Genomic DNA, 25,282 nt, shown 5'->3' with positions numbered 1-25,282 from the left:
CCCTCAGTTATGCTTCCATTTCAATTTCCCTTTTTCCAAACCTCTCCTCCCATCCTGGACCTTCCCTCGGTCACCCAAGCCTGACCTCCCTTCTGCCCTTACCACTGAGCACAGCCTGGGTATTAACTCTTTGTCGAGCAAAACATAATTTTCACACCACCTAACTGCCATGCAATTTAATCCAATCCTTTTGAAATTGCCATAAAACCACCTACACTCAAAATCCAGTACACACCGCAATCTAAAAATGCATCAAAGTTAAAGACTCCTGAAGAACAGAGGATGCTTTGCAAAGGACGAACCAAACTGATAAAACATACTTACCTCCTGGGTTGGGGGTGAGGGTTTTCATTTAGATCCGTCCTTATCATTTACTTGTTATATTCTACATGCGTTCAGGCAAATTTGTAAACTCAAAAACCTCTCATTCAATTAATGCAAACATTCATCATTTGAATCCTCAACTGTCTGTCTAGGAGGTCCTTAGCCACTCTCAACTTACAGTAACGAACTTTACTCTGACACAAATCACTGCCAGGGATTAAGACAGAGCACTAAAGATGCTTCCTCATACTGAATCGACTCTCATGCTGAGATACATCTTGCATTCATCCAAACAACCCCCCAGCCCCCTACAAATTAGAGTCTACAGTGATACAGCCTTTCTGTTGGCTGTTCTCTGGACTTGCCCTTCAAACAGCTCTGACACTACTAATGGTGGGACAGAACCTCTCCGGGAGGTCCATGCTCCTGAGGCTCCTTTCCATCTTTATTCCTCTGGGGATCTAGCTTACTGAATTTCCAACATTATGATCCATACACTGTTTGCCACTTTCCCCGCCTGTTCCCGGGAAGAGACAATATCTATTTCCACTTGTGGAGACTGACAAAAGGAGTAAAGGGGAGACAGGAGGCTCGTGTCTCTACAGGCCCAACTTGCAGAGCATTTACTTCTCATGTGTTCCATAAGTAAACAATAACTCAGCTTGTAGAAGTCACTTTCAGGATTCCTCCTGCCCCCCCCCCCCCACACACACACATACATACCGTGTTAGAGCTTTTTGGTTCAAAATACAGCCCATACTCTCTAACATTAGAAGAGAAAAAAATTCGGACCACCTGGGTGGCTCAGTTGGCTGGGCATCCGACTTTGGCCCAGGTCATGATCTCATGGTTCATGAGTTTGAGCCCCGCGTCGGGCTCTATACTGACAGTTCAGAGCCTGGAGCCTTCTTCAGATTCTGTGTCTCCTTCTCTCTCCACCCCTCCCCGACTTTGTTCTGTCTCTCAAAAATAAATAAATGTAAAAAAAAAAAAAAAAAAAAAAAAAAAGACAAGAAAAAAATTCAGGGCACCTGGGTGGCTCAGTCGGTTAAGCCTCCAACTTCAGCTCGGGTCATGATTCTTGAGTTCGGGCCCCATATCGGGCTCGGCGCTAACAGTGTGGAACCTGTTCAGATTCTGTCCCTCTCTCTCTTTGCCCCTCCCAACTCGTGTGCTCACATGCTCACTCGCTCTGTCTCTCAAAAATAAACAATTGTGGGGGGGCACCTGGGTGGCGCAGTCGGTTAAGCGTCCGACTTCAGCCAGGTCACGATCTCGCGGTCCGTGAGTTCGAGCCCCGCGTCGGGCTCTGGGCTGATGGCTCAGAGCCTGGAGCCTGTTTCCGATTCTGTGTCTCCCTCTCTCTCTGCCCCTCGCCCGTTCATGCTCTGTCTCTCTCTGTCCCAAAAATAAATAAACGTTGAAAAAAAAAATTTTTTTTAAATAAACAATTTTTTAAAAACAAATAAATTAGAAATTCTAACTCTGGACTATGGATGCTTAAGAATCCCATATAACCCTAAATATGATATGCAAAATGTTGTGTACATATACACACTTGTACATTTTCTGTGGAAATTTTCAAAAGGGCCCACAACCCACAAAAAAAGTAAGAACCTCCGGGCTCTGCTAGCGGGAAGGGCACAGAACAGGCAACCAGGAAGCCTGGACGCGAGGCCAGACTCTGGGACTGGCAGCTTGAAGGCATGAAGCAAGCCACCTCACACAGATTTCTCACCTGTCAAAAGACTCAGGGCATTTCCAGTATCCTATTATTCCACAAACAAAAATCTCCATTGGGTATTGCCAGTAATCTATGCAATACCGCGAATATTGTATGTCAGACTCAGTGCTCCAGAACTTAGGACACTGGTAAAAGCACATGTCAAAAGCTTAACAAATAGGGGCTAAAATAAAGGAATAAATGGACTCCCAGAGACACTCTTTTTTTTTTTTGCACCAGACCAAGCTGCCAATCTGCGTAAAAGTTAACTTATTTGGGAGGATCACTTAACTTCTCTGTATTGCAATGCCCTCATCTGCCCTAAAGTTCCACAGAAAAGAGTATGATCGGCATAGAAGCTTCTACGACCACCAACTGTACAGCTACTCCACTGGTAACTACCAAGTTCAAAATCTTTTCACTACCGGGGTGCCTGGGTGGCTCAGTCGGTTGAGCGTCTGACTTCAGCTCAGGTCATGATCTCATGTCTTGAGTTCGAGTCCCGTGCCGGGCTCTGTGCTGACAGCTCAGAGCCTGGAACCTGCTTCGGATTCTGTGTCTCCCTACCTCTCTGCCCCTAACGCACTCGCATTCTGTCTCTGTCTCTCTCAAAAACGAATAAACATTTAAAAAATTTAAAAAAATCTTTTCACTGCCATCAACCACATAGCTTCACAGTAAACCTAAGACACCGGTCATCACCACACTCATCCCCACTTGCTTCTCCTTTCTACACACTGAGACCAGGGCTCAGCTAACTTTTTCTGTAAAGAACTAGCAATAAATATTTTCAGCTTTGCAGGCTGCACGGACTCTTGTCTAAACTCCTCAACTCTGCCACCGTAGGGCCAAAGCAGCCATCGATAACATACAAACAAATGAACGCAGCTATGTTCTAATAAATCTTGATTTGTGAGCGGACATCTGAGTTTCATATGATTTTTATGTGTCATGAAACATTTGATTTTTTGTTTAAACCACTTACAAATGTAAAAAGCACTCTTGGCTGTGGGACTGTAAACAACAGGTGGCAGGTTGATTTCCATGAGACCCAGGTCTTTTCCTCTGGCACCCCCCCTCTGGTGCAGGTTTGGAAGATGGAAAGAAGAGCTGAGCAGTACTTTCTAGAAAAAGGTTCTACAGGATCAGCTGGCAGACTTCTCTGCTCTTTTTTCTTCTTGCCTCCATTTTTAACTTAGAAATAATCTGAAATTCAAAGTGTTGAGCTAGGGGGCACCAGGGTTGGCTCAGTCGTTTAAGTGTGAGACTCTTGATTTCGTCTCAGGTCATGATCTCACAGTTCGTGAGATAGAGCCCTGTGCCGGGCTCTGCGCTCAGTGCAGACAGAGCCTGCTTGGGACCTCTCTCTGCCTCTCCCCTGTGCACATGGACGTGCGCAAGCTTTCTCTCTCTCTCTCAAAATAAATAAATAAACATTAAAAAAAACAAAAAAAAAAGAAGTGTTGAGCCAGCCAAGACTAGGGAATGCACTTGCTCATGTCTAATCTGAACAGTGCAGATGGATAAAACGTTTTTCACTTCCTCAAATGATTAAACTCTTCTCATTGAAGAGCAATAATTCATCAATTTTAGTTGAAACACAATTCTACATCTTTCCACCATCCCCGATTCAAAAGTTATTTGCCTAAATGAATAACATGCAAACAGAAGTAGTGAACTATCAGTTTTCACTTATAAGAATGGGGCGGAGGAGGGGACCATTAAAAAGATTAACAATACTGGGTTTTAAAAAGCTAGAAAAAAATAGGTACTTTTGGTGGGTATACAAATCAGTGCAATCCTTCTGGAGGTCTGTTAGCAAAATTCACCAGAGACTAAAATGTAAATAACTTCTGACTTAACATTTATACTTGCAGGAATTTATCTTAAGAAGATAACCAGACAAGTCAGCACACATGTATACACGGTGAGTTTCATAGTCAGAAGAGTTGTTAATACCATGAAGAGATGAAAACTATTTAAATGACAACTGGTTGAATAGTGGAAGAATGCAATGGAATTCTATGTGGCCACAGGACATAATGATGCAGATGAAACTGTTTGACATGGGCACGTCCACAGCAAACTGAAAGAGAAAAACCCGTCACAAGACTGCATGTGCGCTTGGATCTCAGTTGCACGAAGCATCTCTATATGGTGTTTGTATATGCACCAGCCTGTGTGAGAGACAGAAGAAAAACAGGCAGAGAAGCACAGACTTGGAACGTTCACCAAAATATTCACAGATGATTTTTACTTTCTTGTTTATAGTGTTCTGTAATGTTTACGTTATTTTCCAATGAGCATGTATTACTTTTATAATTTAAAAGAGACTTATTAGAATGTAAACCAAGAATGAACCCTAATGAAAACTATGAGCTTTAACTGACAGTGATGTGTCATAAGTGCAGGCTCTCTGAAAGTCTAACCAATGCACCACCCTGGTGCGATGGTGGGAGGAAGGGGGGGTGGGGTATGCAGGCACACTCTGTACTTTCTGCTCAATTTGCTCTGAACCTAAAACTACTCTAAAAAATAAAATCTAGGGGAAAAAAAAAAACGCGTCAAAACAATTCACATGCAAACAACTCACAAGTGCAACAGAAGCCATCTGAGACCCACGAAAGGGAATCTGAAAGGCTTTTGTCAGAAGCACAGATCACCACAGACCTCTCGGCACGGGTGGGGGCAGTCAGCACGGGTGGGGGCAGTCCCGGGAGTATCACACCAAGTCCAGCACTCCAGCTGCCAGCAAGCAGCTCCCCACCAGAAACTGCTCCAACAACTGCTCTCCTCTTAGGAGAACCTGACTGTTTGGGGCATCACCCTGAGGATACTTTATTGTTTCTCTCCTGTTGTTTCTGATTTACTAGAATGTTTTCAGTGAAAGCTTAGGGGACGTAAGACTCTGTGAGACAATCAAGGGCTCAAGAAAAGCAACTTAACACTTGGTCTTAGTTAGCTTGAAAACGGAGTTCTAGCTGGGGCAAAAGACGAGGCTGCTAAAAGATAAGCAGGTCTTAAGGGGCTTTAATAGAAGAACAAATGCCAAGATGAGATTTTAATGGTAAGAAGTTTCTCTTACTTGAATACAAGCCATTCTGATGCAAGTCTGAGGATCAGACCAAGGTTGGAAGAAATCACTGGGGATACACTAAATTTTACTTGGTGTTTTACCTTCTTTACAAGACACATGGACATTGTAACTGCTGCTTCCTGTATTTTACCGAATGCATGCCTCTACATATACATGTATCTACTTTTATTTTAACAGAGCAAAGGCTTACAGGTTTCTGTACGGAATACTATGTACCTTGTAGTTGGAACTACCTGAATGACATCCAGTTGTTTTTAATTCCAAGAAGAAAAAGTCAGCCTTGACAAGAACTAAAGTTTTAAATATAACAAGAACTGGCAATGTCAGAAGACTCACAAACTGTGGTGGTATACAAGTAGAAGCACCTAAGTTAACAATGCGATCTTCACATGTTTGTAAGTAGAAATCGAATCCCTAATACGTCATGGCTCCAAATTAGGATATTCACCAAGCTACTATGAACTCGCATGACGTACGAATTTCAATACAAACGAAGCTTAATTTACAAAAGACACTATTAATGATTTATATACTACGCCCAACAATAACAAACTGTTAAGGCAGGTAAATTAGGTGCAATAAACTTAGGTATAATATTAATGACATTTGTTCAAGCTCAGCAATACACACACGGAACTAGAGAACACATCTCCTGGTTTCCAGATACTGTCCTCACTAAGATTAGCGCGGACCCGGTAGAACATATCTGTTAGTTTCCCTTGGGAAATTTCTAAAATTAAAAATGCAGTTTATCTGGGGGCATACTTTTGTGGTCCAGACATTTTTAATCATACAGGCATTATCTTGAGTAATTAATATCATTTTTTGGCTGGGCAGTTTTTCTACAAATATAAGCGCTCTTTCACCTCAAAAGTAGTGAAATAGCATAATGTGATTATTCTCACGCTAACTCCTCATTTCCTAAGGCCCTTCGGGTTAACTGTCATCAGATTTATTATAAGGGACTCACAACAAACACAGAACCTCAAAATTACTGGAAGAAACCAGAGGAATCTTCAAGTTAAGAAACACTGCTCTGAACACTGAGAACAGCAGCGACATACCTGATGTACAAATGTCACAGAACTTCTTGATGTAAAGTATCCAGACATTTCCTAGGCATATTTTGTTTTTAGGTCTGTGTATGTTTACGTGTGAAACAGATGTGATTCCATTTAAGACAATCTGATAGGAATGCTTTTCCTAACCACCGAAAAACTTCACTTGCTTTGCAAAGGGAGTCACACACCACTGAGATCCTATCAGACCACGAGAGCTTCCCCAGAGCACCTGATCTGAACAAAATTCCACAAGAATGATGAATTTGCATGCAACGCTCCAGGAAGCAGTAACAACCTATTTACCTTCACAGCTATCTTAATGAGGGATTTCTTCTTGTCCCCGTTTTTAAATTGAGGATTTTAGGGCCCAGAGGTTAAGTACCCTACACCCAGAGTCACAAGGCTAAAATAAAGGTAGGATCTGAAACCAGGTAATCCAATGAAACATTTTTAAATGTCTTACTGTCGGGCAGGAGACATGGGTCCTAGCTCTGCATCAACACCACTCTTGACACGGGTCCTCAAGGGGAGGAACAATTCACCTCTGTTCCTGACGGCCTCACCTCTGTAAGGAATGTGCTAATGCCCTACTCTGTCCTCCAGGATCATAGTGAGAATAGGAAATGCACAAAATTAAAGCCTCCTGAGAAGTCCGAAGCACTCTATAAATATGCCATGTGCTAAATATATCCAATTCTGAATATTCCAGCAACACAGAGATTATTTTCTAAAACACAGAGAAGACCCTAAGAGTGTTTTGTTTGTGGTCACCTCAGAGTGTTCTTTTATGGTACCTATTTGGAAGCCTGCAAAGGGACAGACCGAAGTCTTGGTTGTAAAGCAAAACACCCTGAACAAGGCAATATAAAAACTGGATTTGACATTCATCGTTGAGGACACCCAAGCCACTTCAAAATACAAATGTAAACGCCGGTCTGTATCCAAAGAGACACATTTTCTCTTTAATAAAAACATTTTTGATTTTAAAGACCGTAGTAAGCGAACTATTTTAATCTCAAATGTCAAATCCTGAGAGAATAGAATGATTTCTTTAAAAACGTACTGAATGCTGATAAACAAAGAACCAGAATTCTTTCTTACCTCCCACATGTACACATTATTCTTAACCTGAGATCTTTTTTTCTTATCACCAACAAATGGCCCAAACTTTTTGCCTTTTAAAATTGGTTTAGTGGCCCAGACACCTAGAAAATAAAACCAGTATTTTTATAAAGTATTGTGGTTAAAGATCAAAGCATTAAAGTCAATTCTGTTTCACACAATAGTTAAAAGGCTAGCCAGTCTAAAAGCAAGATAATGTTAAATCAATGGAGAGCAAGTGAAATTAAATGAAATCAAGTCTTCAGGAGGATTTTTATTTTTCTTCTTTGTATTCTTCTGTACTTCCCAAATAGGCTGTAAAGAACCTACACTGTTTTATAAGTAGGAAAGAATGTTTTATATCTGTTTGTTTCTATTTCTCACATGTAAAATTACCCAGATGGCACAATCACAAACACCCAGAGAACAGCACAATAACAACTTAACGAGAAAAAATACGAGGAGTGAAACTATAATTTTTCGAGGGAATGTTTTTGTTTTAAGATGTATTTATTTATTTAAGTAATCTCTACACTCAACACAGGGCTCAAACTCATGACCCCGAGATCAAGAGCCACATGCTCCACCAACTGAGCCAGCCAGGCGCCCCGAAACTATAAATAATTTTTAACTCTTTCTACTTTTCCGCAGATTTGGAATGATCTCCAATGAACATGAATTGCTTTTACAAACGCTGAGAAATACAGTTTTGTGAATAAGTATTTCTGAAGTTCGCTCAAAACGGAACACTCTTTCCTCTCCAGCTAGGTCTCCTGAAAACTTGGCTACTGTAACAACTCACTCTTCAGAGTTGCAAACAGCCAAGAGTTATACCGCTGCTGTTCCTGCTGCTCCTGCTGCTCCTGCTGCTCCGTGGTATTCCTAGGCTGTTGTTTTTCTGTGCACTACCCATAGCCAAACAGACGAGCCGAAGAAGGCAGCAGGCAAAACGGCGGAAGGTGGTGGTGGGGCCAAGGGAACCGGCACCCAGAGGTGACGCTCCCTGACAACATCCCTTTGGACAAGTTCCCTCATCTTCTGGTCTCCGTTTCCTCAGGCACAGAAGGAAGGCGGAGACTGAGCCAGTCCTGCCCAGCTAGGAGGTTCAAGTTTCCCTCTTCTGTAAGTCTATGAATCCAGTTTGATAACAGAGCTAACGATCAGTTAGTGGAGCTATAAAATCAACCACTTTCACGTGAATGATGTAAGCGCTCAAGCTGCTTACTGAACACTTTTTTAGTGAGAATTAGGAAAAGCATTTATTAACAATTTATTCACACACATATACACATAAACTGGAATATCAGAAATACATCTTAAAAAAAAAAAAAATCGAAAAGGGATACAAACATGATAGATTCCAAAAATGTACTTTGACTAAATTTTTATGATTTACTTCCTTATTAGCCTTCCGTCTAAAGATTAGGTCACAAAAGCAAAACCAAATACACAAAAGCTCTGTTTGTATTCAATGAGAAATCCCAGCCAGAAGCATTCAGAGACACTCGGATCATCATTCGTTCAAGTACCTGCTGAGGTCCATAATGCGTCAGGTACTGGAGACATAAAGAGAAATGAGAAATGGAGGCCCTCAAATCAATGCAAGGGCAGATGTGACGACACACAAGGATGAAATTAAATATAACAGCACAATCACACTCAAGTCCCAGTGAAACAAGACAGGAAGGAATACGCTCTGTAGTACGAAGAGCCCCAAGGAAACGTGGAAGGGAACACGCGGGCTGAATCACGAAGGACGGGAGGTGGTGGACGTGGAGATATTTCTGGTTCAGTTTTATAATCTATGTCCACCCTGGATTCTTCACTGGAAAATGTAGAAACACCACACAGTGTTCTAAATCAAAGTGCAAACCTGTTGCTTTTATGATGAGCTCCCCACCTCCACACAGGCTGCTCCCTTCCCCTGCCCGTCCCCTCTGGGGACCCTAGTACTCACCAATCCGAGTCTTGTCAACAGCAGATGGGAAAAGCCTCACTTCCTCCGGAAGTCCTCGAAGCACATGTTCAGGTACCTCAGCCAGGCTCTCAGCAGCTGCGACAGGCTCGGTGGCGTTCTGCAAGTCAAGGAACAGAAGGATCAGAGCAGAGGGAAGCAAACCCAGTTGGTGGGTTTTTTGTTGTTTGTTTTTTTTTTTTTTCTGGTCCAATAAGCAAATATGCAAAACTGTAACTGCAACCTGAAGCTGGCAAGCCAGACGGAGACTACAAGATGCGAGATGCAGAGCATTTCAGGAGTTGCTTTCATTGTTGTGAGTCTCCAAAGGAAACGACTGCAGCCTTCAAGTCTGTCTGTGTTAATCTGTTTTGTTCAGCCACCTGTAGTCACTTTCAAACTACGTGAATCTCTGGCACCACACTGTTTTCAACTCCCACAGAATCTGGAAGTAAAATACGGCTTCAGCTTCCTTTTCAGTCAAAGGCTACCATCAGCATTTTAGAACACTTAAAAAATAAAAATCAACACTCCTACTTAAACGAATACTTCTGGCACACACTGCAAAGGCCCAGCCAGCCGGCCAGACCCCACCCCACCTATGTCTTCATCCTTCTGGCAGCAACACCCCCTTTAACAGGGGCTTGAATATTCCGACAAGAACACTACAACTTTTTCTGGGCCCTCAATGGAAATGCAACCTTTCCCGGAAGCAGTAATTTACCGCTTCTATCAAGTCACATTAAACAGCAAAGTTGCCAGAATATCACAGTCTCCAAGAAATAGAGAATTGTATATAATTACTAACCAAAATTCACTTTAATCTTAAGAAATAACATTACTATTAGGTATGTACTATATAAGGGAAGAGGAAGCAAAAATCTGAGGCAACTGGTAAAACATGACTGTTAGTTTGAAAATAACGTTCAATCAAAGGAAAGCCAAGTTTGTATTGACTGTTATCCCATATACCCCCAAAGAACCGATGTATATATCATAACACCACTAAGAATGATGGGTCCTTTAGTCTTAGGTGTTTTTTATTTCACTGCAAAGGGAAACACTTCTCAAGGATTTTCAAAGATACCAAAGTAAGCAAAAAGCAAACTCCAACCTAAGGAAGTTAACTTCCCCACAATGAAGCTCTTATAGCTTTTAAGAATGTTTTGTACAAAGACAAGAAATCATCCACGTTTGTGTAATCCCAACATTATTTTTTTTGATGTTTTCTGTGCTGTGTTTGTTTGTTTGTTTGTTTGTTTAAAGTATCAATAGGCTGCTTTAAGAGAAATAAATCCGCCAGCAAGGAGCAACTCATTATGAAGGTCCATTCTCTGGCCTTTTTCGAGTCGGGATGCACACAAGCGGGCCCCCAGGGACGGAGATTCCCTTCTCAAACAGGGCAAAAGCTCACAGTGCCGGCACTCCGGAAGCACGAACGCCGTGAGCCTGCTGCTCTACAGCTTGGTTCTGACAATAATACCAAGCACACGTTAAATGCCTTTCAAAACACAAGAATGCCAGAACTGCCCCCGAAAATGGGTCTGATGGTGTTTTTAATTAGCTACAGTATGAATAAACTCAGCACACAAATTTCTCACTTTTAAATATGGTACCCCATTTTTAAAACTTTAATCTATAGATGGTGATTCTGGAAACAGGATCACCTGTTTTTTCCAAAGGGGGAACAGGTATTAAACTGGCAGTGGGCACCCTAGGCTACATAATGATCACTGGACAAATAATAACATGGACAAACATGAAGAAGTACTTAGCTAAGGCTCTGAGTCCCATCAGCACATGGCCACTTAGCAGCGTGAGGAAGTTTTCTTCTCCTTCCTCAGATAGGACCCTAGCCTAAGATTTAAAAGGATCTGACACCATTTAACCTCCCTAGGAGCTTTGAAAAGACAGTGCATCAGCTACTCTAAACTGGTACTTCCAGACACAATGACAATAATACTAATAAGTTAGCATTTCCTGAGAAAGTCCTCGGGGCCTCAGTACAAGGCACTGTACTAACCGTCTTCTATGCATGATGGCATTTACTCCAAACAGCTCAAGGGGCAGGGACTGTCATTGCTTCCTCTGGCACCGCCCCTGCCCTATCCCCTCACCCCCACCCCCAACACCAACACACCCATTAAGGAGGAAATTGAGGCTTAGGGAAGTGGTCTAAGTTGCTCAAGACCAGGATTTGAACCTTTGTCTGTCTGACCCTGAGCCCATGTTCATAACTACTGTGCTCTTTCCAGTTAAGATTCTGCTGGATAAGGTCTGAGGATCTAATGTAAAACATGCTAACTCTAGGTGATAGCACTGAATTATAGAATTGAAATCTGCTAAGAGAAATGTTCTCACAAAAAAAAAAAAAAAAAAAAGGAAAAGGATAAATATGAGAGATGATGGATGGGGTAATTAACTAGATGGTTACACATATATCAAATTACCACTATGTATACTTCATATATCTTACAATTCGTCAATTATACCTCAATAAACCTGAAAAAAAAAAAGAAAGAAAAAATTTCTGCTAGAACAGAATCTGAGAACCTCTGCCCTAAAACCTCCCAACTTCCATGGCAGTGACAGCAGCCAACGGCTCCTGAGGCAGGAATGGTCATTCCCACGGGAAATGTGTCACTGGAGTGTAATTTGGAGGCCACGTGTGTTAACATTTCTGATACACCTGTGAACAGAAAGGTGCCCCAAGTGCCCCAAGAAAAAAGATAAGACAAATTCCTATGCATTTATTTACCTGCTTTTGGTGAACCCCTCCCTGCTTGTAAATTTGGGCTCATTTACCTAGTGGAGGAAAGCTTTTTGTTTATATTTTAGTAGCCTTCACACCACAAGACTCGCCTAAAATTTGCAGACTTCCAACCACACCAAGCCAACCCTGGCAGCCCCAGGACCTGGCTCTCACCTTTCCAGCTGCGATGGCCCCAGCTGGAAACTGCCTCTTCCCTTCCTTAGTTTACCTTCATAGTTCTTATCACAATTTTAATAATTAGTTGTAAAATTATGTGTTTAATGTACCTCCTCTGATAAACTACAGTGAAGACAGATGGTATCTTTTTTTTTTTTTTTAACATTTATTTATTTTTGAGACAGAGAGAGACAGAGCATGAATGGGGGAGGGTCAGAGAGAGAGAGAGACACAGAATCCGAAATAGGCTCCAGGCTCTGAGCTGTCAGCACGGAGCCCAACGCGGGGCTCGAACTCACGGACCACGAGATGGTGACCTGAGCTGAAGTCGGACGCTCAACCGACTGAGCCACCCAGGCGCCCCAGATGGTATCTATCTTATTCGATGTTGCGTTCCCAATGCTTAGCAGGGGACACAACATGTTTGTTGTCATTTAAATACCTGAATGAATACATAATTCTTGTAAACCAACTTAAAGCTTTTTTAGAAAAAGGAGGGCTAGAAATAAATAAAATAGCTGGGTCATCTATCGGAAAGCATTTTTTCCATGTGCCTGAATTTCTTGAATGTGAGGTAGGTATATTTCTGGGTCAACATAAGAATTCTTTTTTAGAAAATGTGATATATGCTTTCAATTCTTAGCATGCAACTTACAAGTAAACCTTTAGAACAAAAGACTATTTAAAAGAAAATTTCTCTCCCCCACCCATATATAAACTGAGATCTCATTTATACACACAAACATACATATACACGTATATTTATATATATGAACATCCTTAGAGTATTAGATGTAATATTATACTCTAAACAAGGTCAAGTATTAGATGTAATATTATACTCTAAACAAGGTCATATACTCTAAACAAGGTCTACACTGAAGATCACCATTTGATCCTGGGACTACTTCCCAGATCAATTTTTCTCTAAAAGAAATTGCAGCATCTACTCAATTTTTGAGTCCCTTCTACGGCCCAGGCAATGTTTTAAGCACCTCCTTTGCCTTAACAATGTGTCACTCTATGGAGGAAGACCGACAAAATCAACCAAGGATATACAATGCCTGGTACTTTCTGATGCTCTGAAGAAAAATTAGGCACAAGAGGAGGACACAGTGACGGAGATGGGTAGGGTGCTATTTTAAACAGAGAGCTTCAAGAAGTAGAAGGGCATCATGTGACAGTATGGGGGCAAACACACCAGGACAGGTAATCAGCAAGGACCCTTGCTGACTCAAGAATAAGCTTGATATGATCACAGAACAGACAGGCAAAAAGACCAGCGAGTCCAGAGCAGAGAAGGTGAGGGAAAAGCAGCTGGAGCTGACGCGGGAGAGGTAGGTAGGGGTAACACCTTAGGAGAAATGGATCACCTGCTGAACTACACAGAATATGAGGAATAGAAGGTGACCAACCAGAGACCAAACTGCAGGCTCCAGGAAGGACCCTTGCTCCCCCTTCTGGAGTGGCCAACCGCCCATCCTTGCCATCCCAGAATAAAGGCACGTTCCTGTTTCAAGGGTTTCTGGACACCGATCACTGTGGTAAGCACAGAGGACGTTACAAGGACTTCTCTACTTTCCTATTACGTAACAGGAAACAGAAGAGCTCGTTTACTTCACCGCTTGATGAAGTAAAGGCTCCAAACGTGTCTCAGTGAACTGATCTAGAACAGCGTATGTTAAATTTAATGTGTTAAATTTAAGTTAACTTAATAAGCTTTGTTATTGATCTCATTAAATCAAGGTCTCCAACTTCCTAACTCAAACTCAAAAGAAGGCAGTCAGTATTCCTTCCCCTCCCCGACTCGTGGCCACAAGCAGCTCTCCTTCACTCAGTCCATCACTCAGTCATTAACAAGCACTTCCTGAGAGCCCGCTCCAGGCTGGCCCTGCGCTGAGCAGTGAAGGTACGATGGTTCACAAAGCTGATCCGGGCCCTCTGCTCACAAAGTTTTCAGAGAACTGCTTTTTCCCTTCCCCTAATACCTAATACCTTTCCTTTGGCTCACGATGACTTCCCATGCTGGATGGTGGGGGAGCGTCAGGAGTATGACTTTTACTCCTTCCTCTGGACCAAGCTCTGCGCTAAATGTTTTTCCTGCATTACCTCGCAATAATCACAGCTAACACCGCTGGATGTTCAGGACGCCACTCGGACGCTACTGCAAGCTCTTTTAATCTTTTAACCAGCTCGTTTAATCTTTACACCGCCACTCTGGCTGTGGGCACCTTCATGATCCTCACTCTACAGATGAAACTGAGACCTGCCCACAGTCATGGCTAGTAAGTGGCAGAGGCAGGATTCAAACCCAGACAGTCAGGCTTCAGGGTCTGGGTTCTCAAATACTATGCCACAGAGCTGCCCTGCCAAGTAACTCTCCCAAGCTGCGTGGTTTTAAAGTAGCAGAGCCAAGGGGCACCTGAGTGGCTCAGTCGGTTGAGCGTCGGACTCCTGATGTCGGGTCATGATCCCAGGGTCAAGGGATCGAGTCCTGCATCAGGCTCTGAGTTGCGTGTGGAACCTGCTTAATTCTCTCTCTCTCCCTCTGCCCCTCCCCCTCTTACACTCTCTTTCTCTAAAATAAAATTTTTAAAAACACATAAAAAATAAAAATAAGAAAAATAAAGTAGCAGAGCCAAGATAAAATCCAGACAGACTCCAGAGTGCACGTTCCAACCAAGCCAGTGGGGTATCTCACGGTCATTTAGGGCCACCTTTGGGGGGTCCACAGGGTCAGGGCTATTTCAACAATAGTCCTAGGATGTTACCTGCCTTTTTCATCCTCAGGCATGTAGAGGGGAGGTTTTCAGGGTTTATGACAAGTGATGATGTCATCATTCCACTGGCTAATGGATGTGTGATTGTCTAATCTCATGTTTTAAAAATTTCTGAACTATGAGTAAGGACTGTAGTCTAACCAACTCCTGAACTAGGTCTAGTTCCTGGTTTTGATACTGTAATAAAGTAAGATGTTACCACCACGAAAAACTGAGTGAAGAAGAGTATAGGGCTCTGTACTATTTCTGCCACTTCCTGTGAAGCTATACTCCCTCAACATTGTTCAAAGAATTTTTGTTTCAAGGGGCGCATTCGGTAGAGCTTGCTCATTCGGCAGAGCTTGGGGCTCTTGATCTTGGGGTCGTGAGTTCAAGCCCCACAGTGGCTGCAGAGTTTACTTCACAAAAAAGAAAAAAAAATTGCTTCAATTTCTCACATGGTAAATATCCAAAGATCTAAGGCACATAAACAAAAGCCTGATGATTGCTGCACGAGAGACCACCTCTGCTCTTCCAGCACCTCCCATCTCAGGACTGAGAAGCAGAGATCAGGAGACATTCTGAGAGACTAACTAAACCAAGAGGAGGAAGGAGGGTGGGGTCCGCACATTCGCACCCTACCTCCCCAACTTCTCCACTACAACTGGAGGAGCTGTTCCCAAAGGCAAGGGGGGGGGGGGTTCCGTTTTAAGGGTTTCACTCTGAATTGCTAACGGAGAACAAGCAAAGCATACCAGAACAACCTGGGATAAATAGCTTCAAAGGCAATTAAAGGCAACCAGTTATTGTCCATGCCCCTTTGGGGCTCCTGCCTGGGTCTGATAGAAAAGCAGAAGAGAGTTCCTACCCCTTACTTTAAGCACCAGCCTGGTTGGGCCAAGACCTATCAAGGCAGGAGGGTGTCATTTTGCCTGCAGGGCTCTGGGCCTCTGCCCTGCCCTAAGGAAGCCAGTCCCCACTGTCCTACCAAGCAGGATTTCCCCTAAGGCTCCATTACCACACGCCCCACCTCTCCCCACCTCCCCCAGCACTTTGCACTTTGTAAGCACTTACTGGCTGGCTGGTTTAATGGCCTCTCCACCAGAGGCAGGTTTAAGCTGCAGACCCAGGGGGCAGGTTCCGTTTCACTCACCGCTGCACCCGGCGCCTGGCACAGGATGCCAAGCCCCGAGCAGTGGTTGCTGTCAACAAACAAGTACCTGGCAGTCAAGTGCAGGAGGTCTGTGTGCACAGAGATGGCTGTGAGGGTGTACAGACTCAACTGGCCATGGAGTCCAGGGGAGTGGATGAGATCAGAGAAGAGAGACAAGCAAGGACAAAGCCCTCAGGATGTCACTATCTAAGAGTGGGAGGTAAGACCAGGCACGATGTCACCGTGGCAGAAGGGGCATCAAGAACATGATGTCAGAAAGGCTGGGGAAAAGGTTCCACGAAGGGGGAGAAGTCAACAGTCGAATCTGCTGGTGAGCTTGCAGTATGTGTGGTATCTGATCCTTCTCCACTTCCCACCGCTGTAGTCACCCTTCAGCCTGAAATAACACAGCAATCCCCTCATCCTGCGAAGGGCAGACGAGCACCCCGCGTGCCAGCACTGCACTACCGAGGAAAGCAGCAGCGAAGACAGATGGGTTCTGCCCACCTGACCAGGTATTCCACTGCGACCAGTGAAATAAAGAGTGTGATGGGGCACCTCGGCAGCTCAGTCGGTGGAGCTCCGACTTCGGCTCAGGTCATGATCTCACGGTTCGTAAGTTCGAGCCCCGCGTTGGGCTCTGTGCTGACAGCTCGGGACCTGGAGCCTGCTTCGGATTCTGTGTCTCCCTCTCTTTCTACTCCTTCCCTGCTCACACTCTGTCTCTCTCTTTCAAAAATAAATAAAGACTTTAAAAAAAATTTTTTTTTTTTTTAAAAAGAGTGTGATAAACAGATAAGGAGGGGGCACTGTCCTCGTCAGGGCAGCTGCGTGCGGGGGGACATCTTAGAGAAGATCACACACACAGACACTTGGACCTGAAAGATGAGAATGGCCACGCATTAAGGAGCGAGCATTCCAGGGAAACGTACTAAGGGGACAAAGGGCTTGGCACGTTCAGGAATAAAATGAGACCACCGTGGCCAGGTCACAGCGAGCCAGGGAGAAAGCAGAGGCGGCTGCCGCCAGAACCTGCAGAACCTTGAAGGTCAGGGTAGAGAGAGACTGGAGCTCATTTAGAGAGCAGCAGGACACAAGTAGAAGGTCTTGGGCAGGGGAGTGACAGGACGTGATGAGAAGGTCTTCTGGCTTCCAGTCTGTTCCCTATTCAACTTCTCTAAACCCTCTGCCTTCTTGATTAATCATCCTATAAAGCATCCGGTTCAGAATTCCTTTTTTTTTTTTTAACTTTCTAAATAAACCAGTGGTTACTTTACTGGTTGTAGAGTCTCTCGAGGTTGAAGAGAAGCAAAGTAATTAGACCTAAGAGCTCTTCTCAACCTGACATGCCCCTGAAGGAGGGTTCTGCTGCCTCCTAGTGAGTCTGTTACTGCTGAGACTGAGCTGCCAAATTTCAAACCACCTTCATCCAAGCAGCAAACCAAGGAGCAACAGCCTTTCAAGTCAGGTGGGAGTTTGCTTGGTCTAGCCACAGCCTTAAAAAAAAAAAAAAAGAAAGAAAAGAAAAAGAAAAATTCTGTTGGAAGAAATCACAGAAAAATCTCGATTTTACTCTCAAAGTTCCTCCCCAGTCCCTACAGGCACCACTCTCTGGAGGTCCTCCAACTCCTTGGCGTCTTTCACAGATCAGGCTTTCAGCCAACAGGGCCCCCAGACCTCTGATCCTTCTGGCCCTCAATTCTTCTGACCAGTCAGTATCTTCTATATCCTTCCAGGTCAAGTTCAAATCCATTCATCCATGAAGACTTTCCAAACAACTCACAATAATTGCCTGCTTTTCTAATTTCCTATATGCTCAGGTTTATGCTGTATGAATACAGTACTCAAGACATACAGAGAATGGTCCCACAGAGAGAGAGACCGTCAGCCAAGCAGTGGTCAATGAGGGGGTTTCTGTGAAAATCCAAAGTAATGACTTGGTCTGAACAAAAGCACTAACAGTGCTTAGAAAGTATGTTACAGGACAGAATCAGCACTTCCTTACGAGCTGAAAATAATGGTGATGATGATACCTACAGTGTTTCCTACATGCCAGGCGCTGGCCTTGACGTTTATTAACTCATTTACTCTTGACCACAACCACATGGGGTGGTCACCACTATTATCTCTATTTAACAGGTAGGAAAGCAAATACCAAGAGGTCAAGTGACTTGCCCAAGGTCACACAGATGGAGTGGCTGTGAAGGACGAAAGTCCACTCCCTGTGGAGTCCTGTGAAGGACTGAGGGTGAAAGTGAGTCACCACACAGCAAAGTTGAGGAAGAGCAAAACAATCCTACAAAACCTTTTTCTTTGCCAAAGCATTAATATCAGAATAACAAAAAATGTAAACCTTCTTGCCAGAGTTCCTCCCACAGTTATATAAGAAAAATGTCATCCAAGTTGCTAATTCTTTTTCAAATTTCAGAAATAATCTAATACTTTCATTCACAAAGACAATGTCCCAGATCTTATAAAAACTGCCAATTTATCTAGTAGAATACATGATTCAAAATGAGATTTAAGTGCCATCATTATTAAACATGTTAATTTTCTGAACTATACATTCATTAATCGAAGTTTAAGTTATGACACACATAAGAATCACCTTACTTGGAAGTCTCTTTTTAAAAAGCCTGAAAAATCAAATTCGCATTTATAATTACTTACACAAATCTAATTCTATATTAATAACATGCTACAACAGCAAAAGTGGTTTCAACGTTTTATACGTCATTATGCATATATACCCAGGATTAGGAAAAAAGTGGGGAAGATAACCTAAAACCAAAGATAGAAAGCCATTCAAGGCTTTACCAAATCTTTGGAAATACATCTATGAACAGATGTATCTGAATGGTCACATGGTCTGCTGCCCCCCATAAAGCGTCCTCTGTGAAAGGAATAAACTACCACCTATAACAACATGATGAATCTCAAAAACACCACGCTGATCAAAAGGAGACAAACACAGGGGCGCCTGGGTAGCTCAGTCGGTTGAGTGTCTGACTCTTGATTTCAGCTCAGGTCAATGATCTCAGAGCTCATAGGATTGAGCCCCACTTCAGGCCCTGTACTGACAGTGCAGAGCCTGCATGGGATTCTCTCTCTCCCTCTCTCTTTGTCCCTCCCTTGCTCGTGCTCTAAGTAAATAAATAAACATTAAAAAAAAAAAAAAAAAAGGAGGGGGGACAAATACAAAAGGCAAGTACTAACAATTCCACTCACGTGAAATTCTAGAACAGGAAAAAACAATCCAGAGGGACAGAAAGCCAATCAGTGCCTGCCTGGGGTAAGGACTGGGGGGTGGGGAAGTGACACTAACTGCAGAGCAGCAGGAAAGAATTTTTGGGGTAAAGGAAGTGTTCTGTACCTTGAGAGAACTGAGTGCAGGTATCTGGCAATCTTAAGACTTGCGCACTTCAAACAGGTACATTTAAAAAAAATTTTAGGGGCACCTGGGTGGCTCAGTCAGTTAAGCATCCAAGTCTGGCTCAGGTCATGATCTCCTGGTTCGTGAGTTCGAGCCCCGCGTCGGGCTCTGTGCTGACAGCTCAGAGCCTGGAGCCTGCTTCGGATTCTGCGTCTCCCTCTCTCTGCCCCTCCCCTGTTGACACCCGTTCACTTATGCTCTTGCTCTCTCTCCCTCTCTCTCTCAAAAATAAACATTATAAAAAATGAAAATTAAAATTTTTTAAACTTTATTGATTTATTTTGAGAGTGTGTGGGAAGAGCAGAGAGAGAGAGAGAAAGAGAATCTCAAGCAGGCTCTGCACTGCCAGTGCACAGCCCAATGTGGGGCCTGAACTCACAAACCGTGAGATCATGACCTGAGCTGACATTAAGAGTCAGTTGCTTAACCAACTGAGCCACCCAGACGTCTCTCAAATGAGTATATTTAATGCACACAAACGATACCTCAATGTTGGGCTTTTAAAGTAAAATAAGTAAATGAATTATACACTGTCCTCTTTAAATCATGTCCAAATGAAACTGTAATGGTCCCAGAAAACCAAAGATAAAATACTGATGACGTAGTAAAAAAAATTTTTTAATCAAAATTTTTTTCAAACCCAACTCAACCATTCCTCTGCTCAAAACCCTCCGACGGTCTCCCATCTCCTTAGGCAAAGTCTACTCTGTTCTTTACAATGACCACAGAGCTGAGCCCACACCTCTCCTTCATCTGCTCTGCTCCAAGCACACAGGTGCCCTAGAACCAGCCTGCTCTGCTCCCTAGCCAGCCCCCACCTCTTAGATACACATCCACTGGGATCAGGAAGGTAACTCCACTACATGGCGTTATATATATAGCATGGCATTGGCATTGGCTGCTGTTACAGGAGGCTGCAAGTACAATCTGACATAGACAATACGTACTAATGTTTTCATTTTTAAAAATATAAAAATAAGCAAGTTTTACTGGTATCTCATTTAAATTTGTATCAGTAACTAGGGGCACCTGGGTGGCTCAGCTGGATAAGCGTCCGACTTCAGCTCAGGTCATGATCTCGCAGTTCATGGGTTAGAGCCCTGCATCGGGCTCTGTGCCGACAGCTCATTGCCTGGATCCTGCTTCAGACTCTGTGTCTTCCTGTCTCTCTCTCTGCTCCTCTCCCACTCATACCCTGTCTCTCTCTCTCTCTCTCTCTCTCTCTCTCTCTCTCTCAAAAATAAATTTAAAAAAAATTTTAATAAAATAAATTTGTATCAAACTCTTTTTACATATTCTATCCAGAAAACGACCATAAATGATCATACCCGTTTTCATCAATTTAATTAAAGCACCTAGTTTCTTAAACATGAACTTTATTTTTAAATTTTAATGTTTATTTATTTTTGAGAGAGAGAGACAGTATGAGCAGAGGAGCGGCAGAGAAAGAGGGAGACACAGAATCCGAAGCAGGCTCCAGGCTCTGAGCTGTCAGCACAGAGCCCGACATGGGGCTCAAACCCACAAACCATGAGATCACGACCTGAGACAAAGTCGGATGTTCAACTGAGTGAGCCACCCAGGCGCCCCTTAAACATCAACGTAAACATCAACACTGGAGAGCAACAGCAGTGTCTGACAGAAGAGTTTAGACTAAACATGAACATGACTTGACATCGAGAATGTGTCATAGTATATCACACTAAGATACATGCTATTCTACAACAGACTAATGATAAGTACCACAGTTCATTGTTGTCACCAGCAAAAGACATCCAAGAATTAGAGCGCTAATATTTCAAATTCTATGAACAAGTCTTCTTTGTTTAAACTTGCAAACAAGACTCTTAGCTACTATTCTGGGAGCAAACAGTGAGGGGGAGAGAGGATGAAACAAGCTTCAGTTTACTGAAACAGCATTAAATCGTGTTTGGTGAAGGAATGAGCAGAAGAATATGACCGCAATAACAATAAAGAGATGCGGACACCAAACAAAACAACCTTTACACGGTCTCTGGAAAACAACAGTAGCCAAAGAGTTCTAAAACACACCAAGAAAGTACCCTCTTTCAAAAAGCTGGCAGGTCCTTTAAATTGTCCGACTGAAGAAACTATCTTCAACTACGGCATTAATCTCAATAGTGAACAAACATATTACTATACTCTTGCCCAATAAAGATAAAGGTGCTACTCTAAAAAATGGAAACCAGATCATGTCACTGTCCAGTCGCTTCCCACTGCACTTAGAGTAAAACATAAGCTTCTTCCTATGGCCCTTAAGGCTCTATAAATCTGACCCCAGCCTCTCCCCAACTCCATCTTGTCTCAGAGCCCCCCTAATGCCTGCCAAGCTCCAGGCCCTGGCCTGTTCTGTCTGTGTTTGAACCAGCAAGCTCATTCCCACCTCAGAGCCTTTGCACTCACTACTGATCGCTCTACCTAGAATTTTCTTTCCCTGGATCTTCACATACCTAGTTCTTGGCTACCACTTGAGTCTGTTTTAACTGTTAGTCACCTCTTCAGAGCAGCCTTCTCTGACCATGTAATCCGAAGAAACTCCCTGCTGCCCCCATTCATCACTCTTTATCACACCGCCTTGTTTCGCCGTCCTCACGGCACTTTTCGCTATCTAAAATGGTCTCGTCTTCCGCTTTTCAACCATCTCTGAGTAGGTAAGCAGCAGAGCAGAGCCCTGGCCTATCTAGTTCACTGTGGAACCCACAACACCCAGGGGTGCCATCCAGTCCATCAATGGCAGGATGAATGAGGGAGCAAGTGAACACCCAGAACAGAGAAGAGAATGGAACCGGGGACTGCTTATCCCAGTGCTCAGGGTTGGATCTGCAGCATCCAGTGATTAAAAGCTTCTTTTGTTATTTCACTGTACAAAACTTTTATTTAAAGTCTGGAAGGCTACGCTGCTAAAACTGTTTTGCTACTGGCAATAGCAGATCGTTCATCTGGATGTAGAAATGCTGCAATCATAAGCTGCTTTGTTGATAGAAAATTTCAAGTGTTAGTAACAACCTGAGTTACACAAAGATTCAAAAAAAAAAAAAAAACCCACCTATGTGTGATTCAATAAATCAGAAATCAAGGCAGCTGTATTACCTCACTAGGGCTAAAACTTACACAATGCCCCGTGTCAATTAGATCTCAATAAAGCTGGGGAAACAAATCACCGAGGCTATACCCAAGATGCCATGGTTCTCCTCTCTTCCCCGCAGGATTGTACTGCCCCCCAGCCAGCCCCTAATACCAGAGTTTTAAGTCAGATGTGGCCATATGACTAACTTTGGCTAATCAGATGTGAGTAGAAGTGATGTATACTGAGACAAAGCCTTCATCATCTCTGGTTCTTGAGCAACTACAAAGGCAGATCCACACAGGATGTGTAGCAAAAACAAGAAATAAACAAATGTTGTATTAAGCCCCTGAGATTTTGGAGCTGCTTTTTGTTAGCACAGCATAACAGAGCTTATCCTGACTAATAACGGCAGTATAAAATGGTGACCTGGAACCTTAGCTTTGGAATTTGACGAGTGACGGTGTGAATCAGAGCTCTATCACTTACTGTTTGAGTGGCCGTGGGCAAACCACGGCCACCTCTCTGGGCTTTAACTGCCTTCGTCCATAAAGTTGTTATACTACCTACACTTCATAGAGTGGATGCAAAGACTCAATTAGTGAGAAAGTACATATGCAATATTTAATGGAGTGCCTGGCCTGTTGGTTAAGCACTCAGTAGACAGGAAGTGGTATTAAACTCTAGCATACCTATTTTAAGCTACTATAAGCATATTCACATTATGGAACTTTGCTCACCTTTGATATTCTATAAAGTAAAGCATTCTAAACTCTTTATTCAACGAGAAAGTAATTTTTAAAGTTTTGGATGCTCCTAGATAAATCTATGGGGGAAAAAAGAAAGAAAATAGTGGAACATCTGAAAAGTTAAATATTGGGATGGGTGTAGAATGTTAATGAAGTAAAGGACACCTATGATTTAAAATGGGAGAGAAAAGAAACTGGGAGAAGGAAGTCGGGAAACAGAATGGCTCTCCTCTTGTCTGCCAACCAGCCTGCACTGAGCTGGAACAAAGGATCACGGGCAACACGAGTGGAGTTCCGAGTTGGGAAGATAAGAGAAGGGCTAAGTGTTGAATGGAGAACAAACTGGAAGAGAAAGAAGGACAAAGAACATGTGGATCTGGAGGCTTTGTGCAGCCCAGGGCTAGGGTCAGAGAGAGAGCCTGGTGAGCTACCACACCAGGAACGACTTGGAACACACTGGTAAGACTGAGCAGTTCAGAATGTTGCTCCAATAGTTAGTGTTTAATATACCGTGAGACTCTGGAGTCTGTTGTTTCTTCTAAAGGACTCATTTACAAACAGTATGGTCTGCTCACTCAGAGGATACTTCAGTCCCTAAAACTCAACCAGCAAACACATGAATGAATGATACAGTACTACCCTCTTTGAGACCATTCCCACTATAAGAGATTGCTCTGACTGCTAAAGTTCATCTAAGCAAAGCTGCTTGGTACCTACAGGGAATAATCTCAGCGTAACATCACCATTATGATTTTAATTAAAAGTCAATCTGGTTCAGGGGCGCCTGCCTGGCTCAGTTGGTGGAGCATGCAGCTCTTGATCTCAGGGTCATGAGTTCGAGCCCCACGCTGGGTACAGAGATTACTTAAATAAATAAACTAAAAAAAAAAAAAAAAAAAAATCAATCTGATTCAAGTTAAAACTTTAATATCCGAATTTTTGTGTAGTTACTTCCAAGTTTCTCAAGCACTGATTGCTCATTTTCACTGGCTGAAAAGGGGGAAATAAATAAAAGAGGGAAAAAGATAAAATGTCCTGAAACAATCCTTAACTTTTAAAAATTACTGAGACAACTGCTGAAAAACACTCAGAGATTTTATGCCATGACATAATAATCAGGTCTAAATATCATACAACCGATATTCCTCAGATAATGAAAATATAGCTAAAGATGCTGAAAATTTTACTCCTAAAAAGCGGACAACTTTTATACTCCAAATGAAAGTTTCATTACTACCAGACCACGTAAATTACATCCAAATCAGAAATGTGCTAACCATTAGAAACATAAGAGGACACTTTTCCCCTGATATTTGGCATTTGGCATCAAAGGCAGTCTTCTGCAGATCTGATATTAAAACTTGTCAAAAACAAAATGAAATTGTAAAAGAGCCAAAAAAGAAATGGTTATTGCTACAACTCTTCTGAATGGCATGTGGACTTTCTCCACACACAAGGTCGTGTGATGTAAGGGGAGCCACAGGGTGAAAAGTATGAGGTGCCCAACAGGTCGAAACACGTTAGAAAGAAAATATTAGTAGCCTAATATGGTGTAAGAATTAATGCGTTAGTAAGCCTACCGGTAAAGCTGTAGCCACCTGAAAATAACTGGCTGCTGATTAGCAATACAACAAAAGCAACGTCAACATTTGGATTCCACTATGGAAGCCCTCGCAATCGTTCTAATCCAGAATCAAGACTCCTAACAACAGTTCCTAGACAGGAGAAAAGCAAGTTCCTTTGGGTGACCAAGTTCACATACAGAACCAGTCTTAAGAGAGAAAGAGAAATGAAATCTAGGACATATATGTGCACATAACTTTGAGGAACAATGACTAGGCAATCCACTGTTCTCTTTTCCCCTCCCCCATCTGACCATTTCAAAACTAATTTGGCTTCAAAAGCATGTCAGTA

The 25,282-nt window shown here is 42.9% G+C and overlaps 1 protein-coding gene across 7 annotated transcripts in view; it reads right to left on the bottom strand.

Moving 5' to 3' along the window:
- Nucleotides 1-25,282, bottom strand: part of PRDM2 (PR/SET domain 2) — a 122,782-nt gene that overhangs the window by 81,793 nt on the left and 15,707 nt on the right. For 6 of the 7 annotated variants that reach the window (XM_053203912.1, XM_027060830.2, XM_027060824.2 and 3 more), the window contains 2 exons: nt 9,264-9,381; nt 7,307-7,410 (listed from right to left, as the gene is read on the bottom strand). In XM_053203912.1, the coding sequence (XP_053059887.1) occupies nt 7,307-7,410; nt 9,264-9,381 (222 nt within the window). Of the gene's footprint in view, nt 1-7,306; nt 7,411-9,263; nt 9,382-25,282 lie in introns of those variants that run through there. The other variant, XM_027060828.2, reaches the window with a different exon arrangement.

Source organism: Acinonyx jubatus, chromosome C1, assembly GCF_027475565.1.
Source record: "Acinonyx jubatus isolate Ajub_Pintada_27869175 chromosome C1, VMU_Ajub_asm_v1.0, whole genome shotgun sequence".
NCBI lineage: Eukaryota > Metazoa > Chordata > Mammalia > Carnivora > Felidae > Acinonyx > Acinonyx jubatus.
This window is presented reverse-complemented; position numbering and strand designations above follow the sequence as displayed.